The 24661-nt window shown below is 50.0% G+C and overlaps 1 protein-coding gene across 1 annotated transcript; it reads right to left on the bottom strand.

The window, feature by feature from the left end:
• Positions 1-9737: 9737 nt before the first annotated feature.
• On the bottom strand, positions 9738-20830 carry GFI1 (growth factor independent 1 transcriptional repressor). The gene is made up of 6 exons (XM_082765787.1): positions 20587-20830; positions 20191-20397; positions 15140-15555; positions 14913-15050; positions 13159-13324; positions 9738-11067 (listed from the first exon to the last, which is right to left on the bottom strand). The coding sequence occupies exons 1-6, from the start codon at positions 20699-20701 to the stop codon at positions 10889-10891; spliced, it is 1221 nt and encodes a 406-aa protein (XP_082621913.1). The 5' UTR covers positions 20702-20830; the 3' UTR covers positions 9738-10888.
• Between the last annotated feature and the right edge of the window lie 3831 nt (positions 20831-24661).

A 24661-nucleotide genomic window follows, 5' to 3' on the forward strand; every position in this document is an offset into this window, starting at 1 on the left:
AGAAAAAAAAAACCTGCACTGAGCAATTCTGCTTTTCAAATGCAACAAAGAGATCCAAGCAAGATGTTTGAAGTAACACCTGCTACAAAACAGGAGAGGATCATCAAATGCTGCCATGTGTGTTGTGCTAATTGGACCAACCTGCTCCATGGAGCACCGAGGCACAGCATGACCCCACGCCAGGCAGGCTCCGGCCACAGTCGCCTCCCCGCTCCACTGAGGTTGGCTCCTGATTAGGAACGGGTTAACCATTCACCCTGGTTTCTGAGGACCAAGTATTCTGTGATAGCGTTGGGTACAGAATCACAGAATCAGTAGGGTTGGAAAAGACCTCCAGGATCATTTCGTCCAACCACCCCCCACCACCGATACCGACACCAGAGGCAGAGCAGGGTGAAAACCAGACACTGCCAAAAGCACAAACCCCAGCTGTGCTGAGCCATTCCGAACTGCAGTGGAAGTACTGTAGATAAGAGCAACACCTACTGACCTGGCATTTCCAGTAGCCAGCAGTGACCAGGAAACAACCATTTTTCCCCTGGTGGACTGATCTTTGCTGAGTTTTGCCTGCAGAAACACTCTGCCAGCATGAGGGAGATGCTTGCTATGGCAGTTAAATGTAGTCCACATATCATTGACCGGGCTACAGAGCTACAAGTCAGTTCAGTTCAGTTTAGAGCACAGTCCACTTCGGTTTACCCTAAATGTAATAGGTTAGATGTAGGTCATCCTACAGTCAAGCTCTTGCTGTTTGATTTCAGTTAGAGTAAGAAAAATCTGTTATAAGTGAGTCAGCTCCTGAATGCTCCCAAGGCAATGGGAGTTCGCCTAGATGCAATGCTATGTAAATACCAAAAAAGAAACTAAAGATTTGACCTTTATTTACCCAAGCAATTCTCTGTTGACCAAAAGGCAAGTCAGATTTTAATGTGATTTCTAGGGCTGATTCAACCCCGAATTAGGCCAACTTCCACAACTCAACTGCAAGCACAGCAAGTGTGTCGGCAGGAAGCCTACAGAGAGGCTGCAATAGCACCAAGAACCCGAAAGTCACACGCAGTAAACAGTTTGGTGCAAACAGCTGGTAGAGGAGCACAACCAGGAGGGTCAAATACAGCAATTTACCCACTGCCTCCATCACGCACAGCTCTGCCACATCTCATCTGCCCAGGGGAATGGCTGGAAAAGGAGCAGGAGCAGCAGCAGTGGTGAAGAGCCAACCTTGCCCTCACCAGCATGTGGCCATGAGGGGTGACCTGAAACTGTCAGCAGCAGCAGCAGATAAGCCTGGTGGCATCAGGGATGCCCCATCACAAAACACTGGGTCCCCTTGTCCACACGTTGGTCCAAGAGCAGCCTTCAGCTAGGGCATTCTTCCCTTGAGTCAGAATTTAATGACCATCTTTGTAGTACCTTGGGCAAATATTGACTCTGGGATCCAACAGACTGAAAGTATTTGGTTTGTACCAGATGCGTTGCGTATATACCTTTGAAACATTAGCTAAAGGAGTGATTTGGGAAAATACATGTTCTAGGTGGATGTGTTTACTTTGCAAGGTTGTTTGCATCATGCTCTGATCCCGAGAAGCGTGCCTGAAGCTCTTAACCACGGGAAGAAAGCCAACCGTAAGCACTCAGCACAACCATGTGCAGCCATGTGCATGTACACACGCATGTGCAGCCTGCCCGCAAGAGTGGGATGGCTGGGGATGGCTGGAAAGAAGCAAACCTACCCCACACAGACCCACACTCCTAGAGGAGCCTGTCGGGCCAAGAGCTCACCACCCAGCACTGGTCCTGCACAGAGTTCAGCACGGGGTGCTTTCTGCAAGGACTTGAGCGCTGGCTCCCCGGCTCCCAGATGACAGCAGCCATGTGGGAACAGCTTTTGGGATCACTGGCACTGCTCCTGCAGGAAGGCGAGGTGGCTGCCCCCTCGTCTCCCATTTATCTTGCTCCAGGTAGTTAGAAGAGGTCATGCAAGAAGCACGCGTGCAGGCAGAGAAACAGCTTGTGTCAGGAGGCTGAAGGTTAGGGGTGGTTTGCGTGGTTTAAGTTGCTTTTCAATTTTTAGGTTCACCACCACCACCACCCCCCAAGCATCAGTTCCCCAGGTGTCTACTCTCACCTGCTAAAAATCATCATTCAGGTGTGGTTTTGACAGTTATAGAGCTTATAGGACTTGGGGGAGGGAGGGAAAACAACATGGGAACTAAAGCAAACACCGCAGCAGCACTCAGTCACCTTCGGGTATTCTTTTTGTCTAATGGTTTCACCGGGGAGTGGTGGGCTGCTCATCTGGGGGCCTTATAGAGCATCAGGGGCATCAGAAAAAGATCTTTTGCATATTTGCCAAATCCACACAGAAGTGGGAAAGGGAAATAATTGTGTTTGGTATATTTTCTCAAGAATTTTTCTTGTGAAAACTCAGAAATGGAGTTATCTGGACAACCTGGGGCCACACTCACTAGCTAGATGTTTGTGCAGAACAGAGTTGTTTGAGACTGTAAATGCATAGCAATCCTTTTTGACCACTTCTCCTAAAATAATCCTACTTGATTACGTATGCACTGCAACTGGGGCAGCACTTGAGACATACAAGAGTAAGATTTTGCTGAGTCTTTTTCCCCAAGTGCATCTCTGCACCAGATGTACAACAACACACTGGCAACTGGGGCTCTCCCGCCCTCTGAACAACCATCAGACGTTGCCCAGAGCAGCAAAAATGGGCAAGCCACACACCAATCTCCTCAAACACCTACCTCAGATGGACTCCCTCCCAGCCTCACTGAAAGTTCAGGGGTTTTGGAGCCTTCCTGGTCACAAAACCCCACTGCACAGGGCCACAGCAGCTAACCCGTCCCTCCAGGCGGGATACCTAAAGGCTTGCTGCGAATCCCTGCAGGAAACCAACCCTGAAAACTTCACTCAGACACTAAGCTTGCACTGAAATCAGTCTGATAACCTTTGGGAGCTGCAGGAACATCACGCCCCTCAAAAGAGCAGTTACAGATTGGTTTAATTATGGTGATCAGCACTGAAAAAAGAGATTCACACTTTGGCTACATGTTGCCTTGAAAATATTCCCTTGTGCCACAGGCTCACTGCTGGAGGCCTGTCTTCGAGTACCGCAGCTCCCAGCCATATCCGGGTCGTCTTTCCCTTCCAAGGCACCTGATGCCTTCCCGAGCAGGAATCAAATCCCTCCAGCACCACTTCGTGCAACCTAGCCCGAGCCTTCAGGCTACCACACACACACACACACACACACGCATGCGCCTTCTCTCAACTACTCTTGTGGAGTTTCCTCCACCTCTTTGCCAATCCCTGTTACAACACAAAACCGACTGCTACCCTTAGCGAGATGTGCAATTACTCCCCTCAAAGTGTCTCTTCGGGTCTATAGGGCTGCAGACCCACATGGATTCCCAGCCTGGGGTCCTTGTGGGTCTCCTCACACCAAGGACTTGGGAGCCAAACATGATCTTGTGTGGCCACAGCTTTTTGGCCTTCTCCCCATCCCTAACCCTCACTAGCCTTTACACAAAGGGTCATTTTCAGCTTGTTTTCGCTTTACAGAAGTGAATTTCAGTCCTCAGGGCAACAAATGAAGCTGTTAAGTCAGATTCTCAGTCATAGGAAGGCTGCTTTGTACTGAGCTAACAAAACCCAGGGTCTTTGAAAAGCCCTTGGCTGCTGCTGGGCTAGGAGGTAAGTCCCTTTCCCACTTACTGGAGCTGACAAAACACTTTGTTATGCTGTTAACAACAAGAAACCTCCCAGAAGCATGGCTGGGACAACTGCGGTGTCAATGCCATTGGAGCTCATGCCACGTCCCCTGGACACCAGTGTCACGCCAAAGGGGGGCCTTAACTCCCTCCCGCAGCCTTCAGCCCGCTCTCCTGGTTTCAGCCAGCACCCTTCACTTGCAGCCAGCACAGGAACACCCCTTGGGGCAAAGGGGTGTCCAGCTCGCCCAGCTCCCACCTCCCAGAGGGGCAGTGAGGCCCTTTCTGGGTGGAGAACCACATCTCCTTATGTCTGTGTTTTGCAGAGCGCTCCTTGGGTCTCCAGCCACTGCTGAGACCTAAAACACCAGCAAAGAGAACGAGGCCATTCAGCTTGCCTGAGCATCAGCACGGAGGCTGCAGCAGCCTTCTCCATCCTGCACAGAGCCGCAAAAAATTGCTCAAACACGAGATTTCAGCAACTGAACATGCGGAGGAACAAAACGGACATCCAAATGGCAAGTGGAAAGAGACACAGTTAAAACCAAACCACAGCATTCGCAAAAGAGAGAAGTTAGAGTCGAGCATGTCCCCCTGCACAGCCACGCGATGCCCAGCAGTGACGCACTTCACACTTCAGCAGGCACATGCTGCCCTGTGCCCCATGCCCCTCTAAGTCCCGCTCGGAGCTGCATGGGAGGTTTCAGGCCAAGGTATTCAGAGCTCAGTGATGAACACAGAGGACGGAGGACATAAACCCCTTCCTCCCATAAATGCAACTGTTCTTTTCCATCCCCTGCAAGGGTCAGTGATGCAACCTTGGCTGGGGAAACTGGGAAGGAAGCGCAGGCGGGAACATTGCCCCCCCTGCCCGGGATCAGGGAGAGGTGGCAAACGGCCACAAAAATCAGTCCAGAGATTGCCAAACCCCCATCGGAAACAGCATCAGGGAGTGCACCAGAGCTGGGCCCGGCTTGAAAAACAGGCAGTGAGTGGGGCTGGGTGGCTCCTGGGGTACATGAACTCTCAAGGAAAGTAACTCAGGGGAAAAAAATAAAAATCACGCAGGAGGAGACTTCTCAATTAATGATAATTTAAACTACTGAAAACACAAATAATTCCAAGATCAATTGAACACAGAAAAGGTCAGGCCCTTGCAGTACAAAGCCTCACGTGAGCACACAGAAAACCCAGCTCCTCACACCAAGAGCATGAGGCCAGCAACATGACTTACCCTGTTGCTGTTCCCTACCTGCAGGAACATCCTGCTCCAGTGGGTCTGAGCTCCCGACTGCCCAGCCTGCAATACGTGGGACGTCCGCGCCAACTGCTGACATGGCAGCTCAAAGCTGGAACCGCTGTGTGAAGTGGATCGTGAGCCCTTCTCACCTATTCCCTTTTCCTTTCTGGAAGACAGTGGTCCTCCTGCACCTACATGTATCTCCATGTTGCCATGTTTCAGAGAGGTGAAGGCAAAAGCACAGGCAGAGATGACAGTTTGTGAAGCTGGGAATTTAGCCAGTTCGGCAGATATCTTTAGGTCCCCTGGCTTAAATCAGGGTTAACTAGAACCAGCTACTGCAAGCAATTTAGGCTAAGTGAACATCTAATCTGTTCTAGCTAATCACTTAATGAAATACAACAAATTTTTTGCAGCTCTTCACTGCAATACTTAACATTTCCAATATGAAACACTGAAAACATCTGTTTTGGCAGCCCTCTTGTCAGATGAGAGTACTCTCCAACAATCCCAGGAGTTCAGCTTCCTGTCTCTTGCACCAATACCTCTTTTTGCCTTTTGAACTCACCTGCTGAGTCTATCAGCAATGTTTGGGAATACATTATTCATAGGGGGGGGGGAAAGTGTAAATCATAAGCAGATACATCATACTGAAATGTCCATCACCTCCGAGGATTTTATTTTCTCTTCACTGCCAGGTGGCTACATTACAGTAACCAAATCAGTGGAACATATCAGCCACCCTGAACGCACATGGTGCTGCCTCCCTGTCAGTGCCCTACACTAACCAGTGACCCTCAGACCGCCTGCTGAGGCGGGGGCTGGCAGGAGGAGCCGGGGGCCAGGAGCTATTCCACAATGACTGCTGCCAGTGCCTCAGCCAGCGGGGCTAAAGAGAGCTGGGGTGCACCCCATGTGCGGTGGCATCCAGCTACCTGGGAGCTTGAACACATCAGGAAGTTGGCGGGATGGTGTTTAAGAGAAGGAAAACAGTCCTTTCATTAGCCATCAGATTATTTTCTATGTTTTTCTTATTCAGCATTGTTTTACCTAAAAGAAAAACATTGTATAGAGTAAGAAAGTTTAGAGTAAGTTTCTCTAAAAATGAAAAACAGGTATGTGAAGAAGCATCTTCTTTGGAACAAGCACACAAAAGTGATTTGCTTTCATCTTATTTGAGAGATTTATTATGCTCCTGTTTAATCTGTTAGGCAATATTATGCTAACAAGGTGTGGCCAGCATTTTTATAATGTATGAAGCATTTTATTCCAGATTTATATTCTCCCTCTATGTGTAGTCCATATATTGTATATATTACAAATTGTAGCGATAAAGACTCGAGATATTTTCTGTGACTTCTTTTTTATCTTCCTCCCCCCTCCCCCAACTAAACTGACAGTCAAAGCCATGACTAGATACCCATGCCCAATGCATATTCAGATGTGTCTGCAGATTTAGATGCATAAATACATTTCCAAATCTGTTTCCATTACTTTAAATGCTTTATAATGCATTATAGACATGTATATGCCTTAAATCCATTTAACTGCTTTATTACGCAGAGCAGAAAGCACTGGAAATAACCATTATCCTACTGACAATTTAAAAAAAAAAAGTTGCCCTTGGTGTTCTCACAAGTCACCTCGACTGCAGGTGCAAACAAGCCAGCCGTCCAGGATGTGGGTTTGCACTGGACTGAGATCTAGGATTCAGCTGGAAAAATCTCTAGAATGTTTACTCCAAGCAGGCATCTCATAAGCCAGGGCCCTGCTAGAGAAGCACTTCATCAACTTACATGCATATTTCAGTGATTTTCTAAATCAGAATTCCCTTAAAGTGCTTCGCTATGAAGTTTAGAGTAAGACACGAATCATAAATAACAGCAAAATACACTCGTGATGTGAACTGGGGTTATGCTGGAGATGAATTTGATACAACTGACCTGTTTGGTTTTTCTCTCAAGGAAAAAAAATGCAGAGAACTGAGAACCAACACGCAACAGCAGAACAGCTTGCAAATACAGTTGCACGAGTCTCGCAATCTTTCACTCTGAGCTTATTCTAGAAACCTCTTCCTCCTCCCCCTATGATCAGCTGCAACAAAAGTTTTGCTTGGGGAAGGTGCAAGACCCAGAAGAGCTGATCTCTCCCTCCTGTTGCAATATCCAATCTGAGTGTTACTACCTGCTTTTGGAAACTGTGTATAGAAATTACAGATGATTCTTGCATATTTTAATTTTAAACGTCTCTGCTCACTATAAGGATGGAACCTAATAAATTGCTTTGTTTCTGCCTCATGAATTAATTCAGCCTGCTAACTGATTTGGATAAAGCACTTTGATTTCAACTGATAAACTTCTTTTCTGGGAAGGCAAAACAATTTTTGGAGGATTAGTAACAAGTTCATTAGCTTGCCAGAAGTACTTTTATAGTATCTATAAGGAATAGACTTTTTAACTCACTTGTTCCACCCATGTCTTTTAAATCAATCAGATAAATTCACCTTGTTTTTCAATGCCCTGAATCCTGATAGCTCTGCACACTTGATAGGTAATTTAATCATCATTGGCGTGGATGAACACAAGCTCAAATTAGCTTCTGAAAGGCTTAGTCGCCCTGTAGATAGCTCTGCCTTTCTACTTTTATGCAGGAACTGAGCTTCACCAACTGGTTAGCTAGAGGTGTTATTAAAAATTTACAGAAAGAAACAAAGGTGTGCTCCAGTGTCTCTCCTTACCCTTTCTACTGTTACTCTGGCAGACAAAAGGTATGGAACCTGCTTCATGAATAATGAGTCATGTAATATGCATAATGTATTTTTAATGGCACGCAGTAATAACACAGAGAGATATTTCCAATCTTCAGACTCGCACCTCAGCCTCTCAGTAGCCTGTTCTGATTCTCCCCAGATAGATGGTTTTTCCACGTCTGTTCATTTCCACAAGCCCACCTCCAGCCATGGCTGCAGCCCAGGCCCGCTGCCTTTCACCCCCCTCAGCAGCCGCCCCAGCCCTGCGCCGCACCGCAGGCACAGCAACGTGTCTCAGGTTTGGGCCTGAGGCATGGCTCAGTGCTGGGGCCTGAGGTTCACCACTAAGTTACAAGACTCTCCAAAGGAAGACGTGCTTAAACCATTAAAAATACCCTCTGAGATTTCTTTCCTTGAAAGACAACCCAGGCACGCTGGCCATGTCAGCAACACCGCGACCTGCTTCCCTGACAGACCAACCTACACGTTTACACAAGGCTCAAACACCACAAGCTGTCCCATTTGAAAATGAGACACTTCTGGGGAACAAGGACACCTTGGCATCATATTAAGGGTAAGTGCTGGCAACTGAGGCTCCTCAGGCCCGCTGGATTTATACCTGCCTGCAGGTAGGGCCCAGGCTGGAAAACACGGTCCTGAGGGCAGAGCACCACAAGGCCAGCACTCCCTCCTTCCACAGCAGCAGCTTTCCCACAAAATTAAATATAAAACATTCCTCAGGGCAGCCCCAAACCTACCTGTGCCACCAATTGAGCAGCTCCACAGATCCTCCTGCAGCGTGCGCTGGGCCTGAGACACCACCAGGCCTTTCCAGGTAGCCACTTAGTCTCCTACGCCTATCTTCTGTGTTAATTAACCCAATATAATGGACCTAATGCAGTGCCAAGAGCACCTGGCAGCTCCATCAGAGCCTGCACCACACACAGCCCCTCATGGTGGCCGCGGCCATGGCGAGGGGTGGCCCTGTGGGTCCGGGTCCAGTGCTGCGAGTTGCGCCTGCAGAGGCAGCGGCAAAGAAAGCAGCTCCCGGAGGCACACCAGATTGTCACCCCCACAGCATAGCCCTGGGACCAAGGAGGGACCAGGGAGCTCAGGATTGAACCTCAGGAAACGCCAAGGCCCCTCACAGGAGCGGTCTCAAGCACCTGGCTGCCACTGAGGACATGACAGGGCATTCCTGCTCACTGCTGTTTGAGCTGTTCTCCGTTCTTGTGTGACAGAGTTAAATATTCTTCACGTTAAAGAGGGAGAAAGCAAGCAACGCTAACCCTGTAACCCACTGCTTCAGGCACTCATTAGCCTGCAGTCCTATCCATGTGTAACAAGTTTTTATCCAGAATAAAGGTATAAACAAAGCCAGAAACAGAGCCTGTGTTCATGTGGGTGCCCAAGGTTATATGCACACTTAAAAGCTCAGGCTGCCACGCTGTGCTCTGCTGGGAGAAGGACACAAGACTCCTACATCTTCCTCCTGTGTCTGCTTTGTATGGGCTGAAACTGCCAGCTGGAGCAAGCCCTGTTGATGCGACAGGCAGGCAAAAGGCCTTTCTGTAAGCCCACACAGGCTTCAGTATAAATGATGCACCTGACGTTCAGGGGTCCCTGCAAACTCCTGGCACAGCCATTCTATCTTAAGGAGGACATTCGAGTTCCTCCTGGGCTGAGCAGGGAATTCTGGCAGTCTGCGTTTCAAATGCAGACACTTAGAACTGCTTGCTGTTCCCCCTCTAAACCCTTTCATGGCAGTAGTCCTAAACATAACATACTCCAGTCAAGCGTTAAGTATTTAACTGAAATCAGTGGGAGCTGGACACATAAATAGGACGCTGGTGTTCTTTAATCACCAGAGCTCATCTGCATTCCCTCCTTGAATACCACCTCTGACCATCACCAGAAGTGGTTTAGCATCATAATGGTTGACATTCACAAACATGTTAAAGACGCATATTAAATAAAAAAAATCGCACTTGATGATCCTCAATACTTTATTAATTTAAAACATTGTTCCAATAAATATGTACTAATAAACATAAGACACTCCATAAAACCTAAATAAAGACAATTACAAACCTGGCAATAAAGTAAAAACAGCATTTTTAACTGAGGTACATGCAGGGTCATTTAAGGCAAATTCAGTCAATTATACTTTTATAATGATTCCTGCCCACCTCAGGTGAGTTTTCCTTTAAAAACTAAAAAACAACAACAACAAAAAACAAATATACAAATGATGCTATTGAGTAGCTATTTTCCAGTTATTTATAACAAGCCCAGAGTGCAGAAGCCAACAATTGCTCTGGACAGAAAGTCTGTGCCTCACCTATGCTCCTGCTCTCTTAGTCAGGATCAGTTGCTGGGTGGTTTCTAGTTATAAGGCATAACTCTGTGCTTTGGTTTTTCCAGTTGTCTTTCACAAACTTCCTTTTCCCCAGTGGATGTAGCAAGACGTAACCCCCATACCTCAAACACACACTCACACAGCCAGGCCTTGCTTAGGCACAGATAGAGCTTTGGGAGGAATAAAAAGGGCCTCCTCCTGTCAGCACAACTCCTGATTTACACCAGAATAACTAAGAGCAGGATGAGGCCCAAGCTAGTGCCTTAGCTTAAAAAACAACCAGATGTCAAACTGCACACTTCAGTTCAGATCCTCCAGGCTTTCCTGACAGGAAACCAAGAGTGAAGCCATTCAGCACTGAAACTCAACCAAGGCAAGCACTCCCTATGTCATTTGCTGACTTCTCTGTGATTACCGTGTAAACACTGTTATACCCATGTTTCCCTGCAAGGTAATTCAAGCTATTGAAAACATAAGGGTTTTCATCTTGGCTATGGGAGAAATACTTTCCAGCTTACAGATATTTGGTAGCTTATCTGTCTTTGGAGTATCAGGCTTCGTATCTAAAGGCTTATTTTCCAGTGTTATTTCAGAAAAAGAGAGGGGAAGAGAGAGAAACCTCAGCCTTTGATTTCCACTCTCAGTCATGCAGGTTGAGCTGCCACTGCTATGTCCCTGTCTTCTTTCGTCTCCAAGCTCCTGGTCAGAAAGGTAATGCCAGGGTTTGTGCTACAGACAAGGCTCAGGTCCAGCAGGGAAGCCGAAGGAGTCTGTTCTCATAGTGTTGTAGGTGCTTTCCATTATTGCAGGACTCATTTCAGGCCATGCTGTGTCTCCCGGTGTCTCCGTAAATCCACCTTTCTTTGGAAGCCTTTGCCACACAGATCACAGCCAAAGGGCTTGAAGCCTGTGTGCTTCCGACTGTGGGTGATGAGGTTGGAGCTCTGACTAAAGGCTTTTCCACACACCTGACACTTGTGAGGTTTCTCACCTGCAAGCAGGAGGTAGTAGAGAGAGGGTGTGAAAGAGGCAACATGCTGCTTACACAGGGTCAGAGCAAACAGGAAACGCACTCTGGGCCTTAGAGCTAATCAAAGCGATTCCTGGGTGATTACCAAAAAAAGTCATTCCTCCTAAAATCATGCAACTGTGAGCGCCAAAGCATTAGCTGAGCCTGCACTGCAGCTGAGCAAGCCTGGACCTGGTTGCATCTGCACTGCCCCAGTATAGTCCTAGCAACAGCGAGGCACAGAGCGCTTCCAGGACACTTGCGAACACATTCTTATTTAGCTGCACGGCCTCTATGGTATTTAAACTGGCTTTGTGGCCTAGGAATTCCTGGAAAGACCCCAGATCATGATGACTACCTGGTATCAATTATTATAGCATCAACATGGATGCAAGTTCAATAAATGGAGGTTGTTAAGCCAAACCAATGAGCTAGGGCTTGTCCCCAGTGGAATACAAGGGCCGTTGAGTGAACCCTGAAGGACAGGGTTCACCCAAAGATCTCTCCTCTCTCTCTCTCTAGTTCCCAGACTGAAATGCTAACAGTCACCTTCAGCAAGCCCTGAAGTTCCCCTGCAGGCAAACAATGGTAATGAGAATAAATTCATCTTCTGAACTACTCCCACAGAGGGTTCTGTGGAACAATTCCACTGGCCTCTAGGCGAGTAGGATCTCAATGTGTTTTCATAGTGTTTATTATCAAATAACGGATAAAAGGGAACCCCAACCACAAAACCAAGCCTGATTTTCAGAGTGACTTTGCACCTGCAGAGCTCACTAACTTCAGCTGGAGCAACTAGCACTCTGTACATTTGAAAAACAGATTCTTAGAAAAATAAAACCATGTAAAATGTGCTGGAGGCTCAGTTCACAAGTGTATGTTGCGTCTGAAAGTGATTCCTGATTCTATTAAGGAGCTGGTTTTATGTCAGCAATTTGAAAGCCCAGGGACAGTTTCCAATCTCAGAATAATAATAAAAATAACATTTTTGGCCAATTCAGAATTTGGCTGAAATTCCACTTAATCAAGCCTCATTTGAAAAAGTTACTACGGAAATACTTCTTGCTTTTCTTCACCATCAGTTCATTTTCATCCAGCAGACACGTGGTAGAGAATATTTTAAAGTAATAATTATTTTCCACTGCTTGTGGTCTAGAAAAAACACAAGCAGAGAGCACTATATATAATGCTATCTTTCTACATATTTGCCATTTTTATACTTCACCCTTGATATCTGCTGATATTCCACTCTCAGGAAACAGGATTTTGGTCATCTAAAGTTTGGGTTAGGCCAGTACAGCTACTATTTTATGCCTACAAATGTTTCTGTATCTCACATATCACTCATTTCCCTCTACTTCAAGTCATCAGTGCAGGTCTGAAAGGCAAGATTTACTTTTAAAGAACTTTGATAAACCTGCCTTCTCACTGAACAATATTTTTAAAACAATTTCCTTTGGTGATTCACCTGCACTTTATTAGTTTCCATGTTTATTACTAACAGTGAAACTCGAGAACTCTGCACCTCTCCTTGCATTCTGTATCAGACTGCAGCCGTTTCTCAGAAAGTCCGGGTGGAAGTGCAGACAATCAATCTCTGAACAAATATTTAGTCTAAGAGTTGGATCCTGGGACTGCCAGTTTAGTGTTTGACCTAGAGGAGGAGACTCCTCTTGTTCCTATTACAAATTGGTAGATCCTGTAAAAAGGGATGCTGCAAATTCCCTTATCATATTCCAGGGACCTCAGCTGTAAATCAAGGCCACATGAATATAATACTCTACAAATCATCTTACACAAAAGCGCTTTGAATAAACATTGGTGGATCCTATTAAGGGAACACTGATTGGATTGCGAGGATTTTGGTTATTTTGCAGCTGCTGTTCATGAAACCACATTCAAATCACCCTCATTTGCACAAGTAGAACTCAGATAGTGTGAACCGCAGCAGGGCAGTGAGAAGCATGGGGAGGTGCACGTGCTGTCCCAGCTAAGGAGGAACAGGCTGCTGCAGAGAGACCTCTTCAGAGACCTGTTCAGCTGGGGCTGAACAGCAGCACCTGCAGGGCTTACCTGTGTGAATGAAGGTGTGTTTCTTCATATCAGATTTCTGGTGGAACCTCTTCCCACAATACTGGCAGGGATAGGGCCGTGTGTCTGAGTGGATGAGCAGGTGGGTGGACAGAGTAGAAGATCTCTTAAAACTCTTGCCACAGATCTTACAATCAAAGCTACGTTCCTGCAGAAAGAGGAGCCCAAACATGCCCACATTACACCACGACAGAGATCCCACCAGTAACAAACTGGCCAGCAGCACATCAGTGTTGCCCCTCCTGCCTTAGACTTCCACTTCTCCAGAGAACAAACAGGAATGGCCTGAGGAGATGCTAAAACTGGCACGATGGCACCACATGGTAAAAAAGATTAAGTGTATCCTCTCCCAGTGCTCTGCACCACTTTTCACAAAATTAATTTAATAGCTCTTCCTGCTGGCAGGAATGGCCGGGTGGGAGCAGCCCCAGCTGGACAGAGTCCGCCAGCATATTTCAACGTGGGCCTAAGACATGATCACTCTGCTGGGAAGACCAACAGCAGCAGATCTGTTCCAAGGCCACCTCTCCACTCTACGCGGGAGAGTGAGTGCCAAGGTCTGCATAGCTCTCCTGGAAAACCTCCGTGGCAGGCTGATTTCTGCTGTAAGCATAACAACTAACTACATATTTCTATTTCCATTATAAATTCAAGTGAAAGGTACCTAGAGCACCTTGGGAAAACAGCTTTCTGGCTTACTACTTTAACAAATCAAACTAAATGCATTAAGGTTGCTGTCTTTCTCTCCTTTCCCTCACGCATGCATTTCTATCACTTTCTTCCACCATCTCTTCCTCCCACCCTTTATCTCCCTCTTCCTGATATGCTTTCATAGTCACCTTATTATATTTGGCTTTTTATGCACGCTCCCTGAAATGTTCTCCCCTCCATGGACTTAATATGCAGTGCTGCTCTTTTCAACATTATTTAATGGGTGATGAGATATTTCCCTTCATTGTGTGCCCTGCTGTTGCACACTCATGCAACTGTAAATAAGACAGTTAGCAAACAAACACTGCTGTAACTCTATCCTCCCAAACCCAATCTGAGGAAGGAAGATTTGCCAGGTTAAGTGGGTGGGTGAAGGGGAAATATGGCACAGTATCAGCAGGTGGAAAATGTTACAAATCCTCCTGCCAAAATTAACTACCATATTCTTTTGGTGTGTGACTCAGAGGGTGTCGAGACGGGTGAAGTCTGTGCTCTATACCTAACTGGTCGCTCAGATGTTCCCTGCAAAGACACAATGACTACAAACAATGGAAGATTCACTTATTTGGAGGACAGGGAGGAGAAAGAATGAGGAGAACTGTGTCAAAAGAAAGCATGGTGACTTGCTTTAGCTGTTAAAAAAGTACACACCCTTGTTACAGTTTACAGCTCAGAGAGTAAAAAATTATTTTTTATTATCTTTTACTTCTGGAGTGCCAAAAGAGACCTTTGCTTATTACACACATATGAAGTCAGGGGAATGGAAACAAAGTCTGTGTTCTTTAATCTATTGATTTGTTCCTACTCTTCTTTTGCTCCCTAGCTGCCCACCCTTTACTCTGCCTGCCACCATACCCTTCGCCCACAGCTCTCCGCTGCAGCCTGACCATACTTTCTTCCTCTCCTCAGCTTCAACGCCCACCTACTGCCCTGTGATTGCCTTTGTGGCCTGCCCAGTGCTGGCTGAAGCAAGCATCTGGCCCTGGCCCTCCAATTTTCATCCTGGCTGCTTGCCACGCTCTCACCTGCGAGTGCACGGCCTTGTGCTGCTCCAGGCTGACTGCATGGCCGAAGGTCTTGCCACACATGTCACAGGCAAAGGGCCTTGTGCCACTGTGTGAGCGGCGCACATGTACCTCAAGGCCATGCGGTGTGGAGAATACCTGAAGGGGAGAGAGTGTACAGGGTCAGGCTAGCCAGGGAGAAGGGGCTGGAAAAGAGTCAAACCGGAGTGCGAGAAAAAGGTCCCTACCTTGCTGCACTTGACACACTTGTAAGAGCCAGTGCTGATGAGCAATGGGCGGCACAAGAGGTCCGACTCCACTTTGATGTTGCCAGGCCCCTTCTCCTGCTGCAGCCCAGGCTGCGTCTCGGCATAGAGTCCAGGTGCTGCTGCTGGAGGCCTCTCGAACAGCCCTGGGCCTGGGGAGCCGAAGTCACCATAAAGTCCAAGGGAAGAGCTACACTCTGCACCATAGAGGGCAGGCTCGGAGCCGCGCTCACAGAAGAGCCCCAGGGCTGAGGTTCGCTCCAGCGTCGGGCAGGGCCTGTAGCTTTGTACCAGGTGCCTCAGCTCAGAGCCCCCCAGGCTGCTCCACGCATACGGTTTGAAGGGCACTGAGAAGGGGGGTGCTTCATCCAGGGATGGACACACAGATTGCTCTGAGGCTGTGGAAACACAAGGGCATGGGAATTAGTGCGTTTCACAGTCCAGCCTCTGTGGTGGAGCAGAATCGGCTCAGCATCCAGGCTTGTGGCAGAGCCAGACCCCTGTACTGCACATTAGAGCTGGCCCTTCACCCCCCATGGGAGGGCATTTTATATTGCTTCCAGTGCTAACTCCTCACCCGCTGCACCAGCCAAATTATTTAAAGCAACCACCAGTTCTGTCTGCCTCCATCTTTGGGTGCCCAGGTGCATAGACACTGATCTGACTGTTGAGATACTAAACAACTCGGTCTTCAACTTCCTTTGGTTTCATCTGCAGCTCCTCAGAAAAGCGTATGTATTATATCCCAGGCTGAGCATCACAGCTGACAGTCCAAATATCTAAGTTCTGATGTAGATCGCACCTATCCGTATTATAAAAATGACATCATAGAGGTGCCAAAAGAAGCAAGCGTGCTAAGATTTACCTGTTCAACACAACTAAAAATTGTTTCCTGTGCAATTTAGTGTCCAAATCTAGTCTCTCAATTTCATGTAACAACTGCCTGCAACTGTACTAACTACAGCATAATCGAAACAAAGGACAGCTTCTTCCTGAGGTGCTTGAATTTCACGTCTCACTTTAAAAAAAAAAAAATGGAAAAGAAAAAGAAAAGAAAAATAAATCTGAAATAAAATCATGCTTGTTTCAGATTCCTCTGAGGAAAGAAACTGAGTCCACCCAAAACATTGAGTTCATAAACACATTATGAAAATCACTGGTATAGACTGCATTAAAAATTGAAGTGACAAAGAGATTTTCCTATCAGCCATAATCAAAGCTATCTTCCACCACGACAAGCTCAGATGGCTTCAGCTGGCTTTAACAGCCTCACCTTTGGCAACAACATCTGACCAAGACAGTAGGTACAAGATGAATCACACTTGGTGGGGGCTTTAGCAGAGACTGATGCAATGGCAGGAACACAGCCTCTGAGATCAGCGTTTAACGGCACAAATGCTCAGGGTGCCTTGCACAGAGGAAAGCACAGTTGGGCAGGGAACACGGGTACCAGACCCCAGCTGTGTCTGCCAGAGATGGTGATTAACACCCGAGGTGCTCTGCTTTCACTTCACCACAAGAGTCAGCAGGGCTGGGAGAGTCAAATGTTTCCACTGGACAAATGTGTTAGCAAAACAAGGAAAAGATGAACAAATTAACTGCTCAAGTGCTGATGCCTTCACAGAGATATTGGCATCCCAATTGGGCTACCAGAATAATTTCCCCTAAGCAAAAACATGCACACTCACAATTGCTTGACTTTTGTCATTCTTGTCAGCTTGGCAGATCCCACAGCTTTAGCAGCCTTCAGCAAATCAAGATAACCCAGGGTGGGAGAGGTAAAAGAGGCATGGTGTGTTAGCCTACCTGTTTAGGTAGGCTGATGGTCACTGAGGGTTACAGAAGGGAGTGAAAATAAGGCAAAAATCGAGTTTTGATTGACCTGTTTTCCTTCTTTTATATAGTTTCAGATGTTAACAGCCTCAAGTTCTGCCATTGCAATTACCAGTCTTTCGGTTGGAAATATATGCACACATACCAACTGGGACATTTGAACAGAGAGATGAAATCAAATTAGCTGACATGGTGCTGAGCATGATTTTTCCTGTTCTGCACTGACTGCAAAGTTGTGGTCAGCGTCACATCATCTATCTTTGTGTCTTTGCAACCAGTTTCAGTGTTGCCATCTCTCACGATTTTATCACAAGATTCAAAACTATCTTAAAGCTCCAGCTCTTGAAACTGCATGATTTCATCAGGCCCTCAGCTTTCCTTTTGTTTGCTTGTTCTTGTTGTAACTAATTTTTTCCCCTTAAAGTCAACTACTAGTCCAGACTGTAAAGAAAAGCACGAAAACATAGACCCTCAATATTTCAACACCAGAATTGAATATCCATAAGGTATTACTTACAATCTTGATCTCTGTGCCAGTCTGTTGAGAGAGAGGGGAGGGAAGGCTGACCTGATTTTTGAGCCCTCGGAATTGGCAACACTGGACATGTAAACGTTGCACCGCAGCTCAATTTGCGTGCAATGTTCCTTCCATCACCTCACACGCTTTGGAGACCTCGCAAGCACAAGTGCAGGGGAGCCACTCACGCTACACTGCCCAGGGGCAAGCTCAAGCCACTCAAGCCCCACATCCAGCGTCAAACTGTGCTCTGCTAGACTGCAAGGCAAAAGACATTGCTGTGTCTGCCTCTCCTCTGCTTCACAGCATCTAGCCTTCCACAGGGTGATCAGGGAGGGACTGACAGACTCTCCCTCCTCTTCCTAGCAATTCTGTGCAGCCGCTGGGAGAAGAAACTGTTCTTTTTTTGAAGACAAGGCAAACTCAACCTGAAATGGCTGGGAACTGATTGATACACACAGAAAGAAAGATTCAAAGGTCCACCTCCACAGATCAAAAACTACCACAATGACAATGGAATGACAACGCTATTATACTCAGTAAAAGGTATAAGCCCCTCCAAGACTCGAATATCAATTGGCTCATCAGACAATACCAATATACTGCTGCACAGAGTTATCAGGCAGTTTCTGGATATGCAAACGCGATTACAAACACACATAGAAAGCGAGGTTAAATAACAAAGTGATTTGCACTGACGGAGACAATGTATGTACAACGCCAACAACGCTGTAAAGGTACTGTATTGTACCTCTGTCTGCTCACTGGGATCAGCAGCACTGCATGCAAAGACAGACCCGAAATCTGGCTTTCACTGCACATCGAAGTGCAGCCTGCATCCATGTTCACTGCTGGAGATGAGGGGGTGACGGTACTGCTCGCTGCACCTGTCCTAAGCGTGATTTAGAAACATCATTTCACATCTGACCTGCCTGTGAAAGCACAGAAACCGTGCCCCACCCAGGCAAACACAACCATAAAAATCCAGAATCTCACCAGCACATCCTGCAGAAGTGACCTAGGCATAAATTCTGGCTTCAGACTGAATGTGACCAGGGCAGGGATTCGGGAGTAGCAGAGGGAGGAAGCCCGCCTACCTAATCCTGCTGCCGCTGCCTCAATCCTTAATGTAACAGCACCTCTCTCAACGTACTGAGGTTCCTTTAATGAAAGCTTTTTGTGCCAGGACTGGGCTTCCTGTACATTCCCTTGTCCCCTGTGAATGGGATCAGACAGTCCCAGGACTGAGCCCCTCCTCTAAAAAATCTTGATCTGGGGATGCATTTTGCAGAGGTACTTTTCCCAGGTAACTGGATGGGGGGCAGGGAGCTAATGAATCCCACAGCATGGGAAGAAATCAGTGAGGAGGAGGCAAAGGCAGAGCAGCCCTGGGAAATAGCTGCTCCATTTTATGTCTGTCTTTTAGACATCTTTTGAGAACGGTCTGTTTCCTATCAAGGAATTGTAATTATTTGGGGAATGAGGAGTGGGACCAATTCATTAGAATAAAAATTACACATTGTTATGCTTTGTGAAGAAATATTAGCAAAAGAGAGACTGTTGCATTCCTGCTTTTGGTCCAGTTTGTCATTTGCACAAACTGAAACTGTCCCGCAGCTGGCTATAACAATACTGTACTCCTGAACATTTTGAATGTCCCCTCAAAGGGCTTTAAAACTTTTAAAAGGGGCAGGGACTTTAAAAATGCAACTCCCCATCATTACAATCAGCTGTCGATATGCAAGGATGCTATAAAGATGAAGCAGGAAAATCAGTGAGGAAACAGGACAAAGTATTCGTTTGCTGGCGTCTGCTGTCATTTTGTAAAGCTGAGACAATTTTTCCTTTGCTAAGATAGAAATTGTTCTTTTTTCAGACATCAATTTTTAACCAAAGCAATAAAAATGTGGGGTTTATATATACATATTTTTGTTATAAAATGTCAACGTTTTATTTTTAAACGAGATAAGTATTCACGCCAGGTTGGGGACAGCATCTCCCACTGCTCCAACCACATCAAAGGCAGGATGAGGGAGCTAGAGACAGGCGCTGCAGCCATAAGTGTGAGTTTCCTGGATTTGGGGTGTTTAAATCTGACTGACATTATTTTCATCTGGTTTTTACGAATGCGTTTTTAGAGAAGAAAAAAAAAAAAAGAGAGAGAAGAGAAAGAGAGAGAGGGAGAGATCCTTTTTATAGGCAAGAGACAAGAAAAAACCTCAAAGAGAGTATGGGAAAACGTCTAGCAGGAACACAAAGCGAACGCTGTTTACTACAGGTATATAAATAGCCACGTACAAATATTTACTGTATTAAAAACTATTTATCTGCTAAACATTAGGGTAGCAGGGCTCTGTAGAAAAATGCCGGGAACTTTCAAACATAACCAGCTTGCCTTTACCAATTAATCAGAAACAACAATAACAAAAAAAAAAAAAAAAAAAAACCAACACCCTGTGGTATCACGACTTTCATACAGCCTGACCGTAACCCACGACTCCCTTAGCAGTGGGAGACAGGCTGGAAAAGCACCCCGAAAGAGAGAGGACACGAAAAGGAGCGGGAAAGGCAAATCTGTCCCTTCCACTCGCTTTCGACGGCGGCGCCCAGCACCCCGTGGCACTGCCCCACGGCACCGGCAGGCAGCCGGCCCCACACCAGGCGCTGCTCGCCCCGCTCCTACCTGGCGAGACGGAGGGCGAGGGCGGCCTCCAGAAGTCCTCGAACTCGGACACCCTGTCGCAGACGCTGCCCTCGCAGCTGGGCGCTGACTCGGAGGTGCCATCGGCAGCCTCGGTAAGGTGGGACTCCGGGGAGAAGCGGCGCTGGGACGGCTCCGGGTCGGGCAGGACGCTGCGGCACAGCCCGGCGCCCTCGGGGATCTTGCTGTCTGTGGGGAAGGGGAGGCGAGGGGCTGCTCAGTGCGGGGCGAACCGGCTGCGGCCTCCCCTCCCCGCCCTGAGCCCCTCCGCCTCCGGCCAGGTGCTGCGGGAAGCTCCCCGCCGGGTCCCGCAAGGCGAGACGCCCCTGCGGGGGTCTGCGCCGGCCGGCAGCGGGGTGCCACCGAGGGAGCCCCTACCTGCGCAGATCTGGGCCAGCACCGTCTCCAGCCGCAGGCCGTAGTCCTCGTCGGCGGAGCGGGGCTGGTGGTAGCTGTGCGCCTTCTTGCTCTTCACCAGGAAGGACCTCGGCATGGTGGGTGCTGGCGCGGCCGCGCTCCGTCTCCGAGCGGCCGGGCACGGCGGCGGCGTCGAGCGTCACCCCCGGGCGTCCCGCGGGGCGGCAGCGGGGAGGCGACCTGCGGGGAGGCGCCGAGCCCGCCGCTCAGGGCCGGGGGCCGGCTCGCAGGTGGCGGCGCGCAGGTGGCTGCGGCCGCCGCCCCCGGCCCCCCCGCCAAGGGGCCGCTCCCGAGCTTCAGCGGGAGCACCGAGCGCCGGCGGCCGTCCCAGCGGCTAAAGCGGGAGCGGCGCCGGCCGCACGCCCTCCCCGGGCCGCCCCGTCCGTCCCCAGCAGCCCCCGAGGGGCAGCGCAGCGCGGGGCGGCCGCCGCGACCGGCGGGAGGCGGGCTGGGAGGGTGGCTACAAAACCGCCGCCAACCCCGACGGCTGCGGCGCTCCCCGCCGTCGGAGGGCCTGATTCACCCCCAGCGCAGCAACGTGAACACGAACGAGGCGGAATGGGAGCCGAGGCCCGCGGCTGCCGGCGGCGCGACGCCTCGCAGCTGCGGGCACTCAGAGACGGGGCCGGGGGGGGCGAGGTGGGAAACGTCGGGGGGGCCCCGCCGGGAGGATGGGAGCGGGGCCGCCTCCGCCGGCTTCTGCGGGCCGCGGCGGGGCGAACCGAACCGGCCAGCGCTTCGGCCTTGGCAAAGAGCCGCCTCAGGTCGCGTCCGTCGGGCTCCTTCCGAGGGCTCGCAGGCTTTTACTCAGCTCCTCGAGCTGCGAGAGAGCGAAGGGAAAGGAAGGGAAGGGGCCCGGGCCCGTCCCCCCCGCCCCGGGGCTGCCCCGCACGAGGCGACCCGCGCCGGCCCCCGGCACTCGACGGGGGCAGGGCTGGGAGGCGCCGCCCCCGGGCACGGCGCCGGGCGAGCGGCTGGGAGCGGCGCTGCCCCGACCCACCTGCGCCGCCGTTCATCCTTGAGCGGGGCGGGGGGCGAGAGATCAAAGCGGCCCCGGCACTAACGGCAGGCACCGGGGGCACCGGGAGGGGGGGGCTCGGCGCGGCGGGGCCGCGTGCTGCCGGCCCGTCGGGGCGCTCCTCCCTCCGACAGCCCAAGGCCGGGGCCCGTGGGAAGGCGAGGCCCGGGCCCACCTGCCCGACGGCCGCCGCTGTGGGGGCGCGGGGCCGGAGCCTCCCCGAGCCGCAGAGGGCCGGGGGCGAGCTGGGCAGAAGCGGCGCTGCCGCCCGGGGAGGGAACGAGGAGCGCTTACCCATCTGGAGGGGCGACGGGAGCCGGGCTGCACAGGTGGGGGTTTGCGCCGCAGCCTGCTCGTTTGGGTGACTTTAAATTTAGCCTCCCTTTAAGGAGCGATGGTGCTTGAATTGGGTTGTTTTTTGGTGTCTTTTTTTTTTTTTTTCTGTCTCTCTCAACTCCTTCAGAGCTCGGCCCCCTAAACCACAAATTCCACTTCCTGAGCGTTAGGAGCTTCTGAAAAAAAAAAAAAAAAAAAAAAAAAAACCTTTAAAAAAAAACCAAAGCCTCACAAATCAGCACCGTTCCCCTTCCTCTCTCCTTTTTCCTTAAATGAAAATGTCTTACCGTATTCCACCTCACAGGGCCCGCTGAAGTGACATCAAAGTGTCACTGGAGTGGGGCGTTTCATTTCTCTCGGGGTTCTGCTCTAGAAATTACACACATCTATCTGAACTATTCTTGGATCCCCTCCGACTTCCGCAACGAGAACAAGTCACAGATTCACAACACAGATTGACTCGGCGCAGGCACAGGCAGAGGGCAGGGGATGGAGGAGCCGGCCCCGGCCCCGGCCCCGCCGAGCCGGCCGCGGGCAGCATCGCCCCGCTCGGCCCCGCGCATAACGGGGCTAAGGCAGGGCCTGGGCACCGGAGACCTCCCCTAGCCTAGAAATAACTTGTTGTGGAAAACTCTTTCGGGATAAATACGCCCAACAGCGCTGAAAATACCTAAAGCCCCAAGCCTGGAGGTTTGCTCATTTCCCCTCGGATTTAGGTAATGGTTAAATATGGAAGGGGTAGGCGAGGTCCCCCCGGCCCCCCTCCTGCGGAGGCCGCTGCCGCCTGCCAGCCATCGAGGGCCGGCGGGGAGCGGCGCCGGGCGGGACGGCAGCGGGGGCGGCCGGGGGCTGCCGCGGCACCCCCGGGCTAGGCTGGGCGGGGGGAGCTCGCCCCGCTCCGCCCCCGGCCGCCCCCCGCACGCCGTGCTCCAGGCCCGACGGGTTCCCGACGCCCGGCTCTTTGTGCGGCGGCGGAGGGGGGGGCGCGGCACCGCTTCGCCTTGCGCAGCGCCTGAGCCACCCCGCAGGGACGAGGCAGGAGCAGCCGCCGGCCCCCGGAGCTCGGTGCCTTGGCGGAGCAGGTGCTTTCCTCCAGCAGACACCGAGAAATTACTCACTTTGTGCCCGAGAGGGACACGGCACTAACCTGGCTTCCCAAAACCTAGCTGAGCAAGCAAACACCACCACGAAAAAGAAAGAAAAAAAAAACCACTCTCCAACCTTTCGAAGGTTGTGTGTGGTAGTGACACAGAGGAAGTCGAAGCACACGCCTGACACGTCGCCCTTAACACATTTATTAGTGCTGGAAAGTTCCTGCTGCTGGGCACAGCACTTTTGCTTACGGCAGCGGTGCGCCGCGGTCTCCTGGCTGCACTTTGGGCTGCTTACGCTAACTCTGAAAATCATTCACGCCGTCGGTTTTAAAAATAAATGATGGAATCAGTAGAAATAACTGGAACTACTCGGTGCAGTTTCATGTACGCGTTGCTGTCACTTTCTGTAAAGCCATCTCGTTACCTTCCGCAGCGGGACCGTGCGCGGACGGCCCTTCGCCTACCTTTTCGAGCAGCCCTTTGGCTGCGCCTCACGAAAGCAGCAGAGAGCGTCCCGGGGCGCTGCTGCTCGCGCTCCCGAACTGCTCTGGCCCCGGGACAAGCAAACGCGCACCCCTCCGGGGAGCCGCGGCCAAGCTGTACGCGCGGCTTACCCGAACGCGGGAACACGGCTTCGTCCCGTGGTGCGCGGGGCCAACCCGCGCCTGGACGCTCCCCGCCTGCCCGTCGAGGACGGGGAAAACGGAGCGCGGGCAGCGCCCGCCGGGCCCAGCCGAGCCCCGCGGGAGCCCGGGGCCGGCCTGGCTGGGGCCCGGCCGCCTCTGGGCACCCCCCGGGGCTGGCGCCGCCACAGGCGCTGCGAGCACGTGCCGCGGGCCGCGGCGCGAGGCGGGAAAATGGCCGCCGCCCCCTCAGCCCTGAGGGGAGCCGTTGCGGGCGGGCAGGCGGCAGCCCCGCCCCGCTCCCGGTAACCTTTAAGAGGGTGTATGCAGCGGTCACTGTTAGAGCTGGGTGAAAATGCCAAATATTCTATATCCCAGTGTGAAAATGCCAAAAGCCAATCATCCTGAATTGGCAGAGATGGAATTCATGTGAAATATAAGTCATGGGAGTGGAGCTGGACTTAACAGAACTTCCTAATGCTCCCCCCAAAAAGGTAAAGGATGTGTAATATTCAAAGTTAACCATGAAAACTTGTAAGACACAGTTAATGCAATGTAAGTACACGGTTATTACCCCATTGTGACAAAAGAGAGGAAATCAATAAAAGGATAGGTTTAAATAATCAATAACAAATGAAAGGGGGAGGGGGTTAGTGTGGGATTATATTACAGCTGTGTTTAAGAGAGCTACTTGATGTAATTTACTGCACTGTTCACAGCAGCTGCCTGACATCACCCCTCGAGCTAAGAAGACATCATATAAGGAAGCAAAGGTGATGGGATGCACACGAGATCTTCATGGGCAGAAGTGATGAGACTGTAGAGAGGAAGGAGTTGAAGAGCTGGATTTGACAGGTTAGCTGCTTGGTACGTTGGGGAGAAAAAGCATTTTTTTATCTGTAGAAGTCAGGATTGGGAACAAGCAGCAGGAGCTCATGAGTAACATCCATACTTCAACATGATAA

The sequence above is a fragment of the Aythya marila genome, assembly GCF_965140915.1.
Source record: "Aythya marila genome assembly, chromosome: 8".
NCBI lineage: Eukaryota > Metazoa > Chordata > Aves > Anseriformes > Anatidae > Aythya > Aythya marila.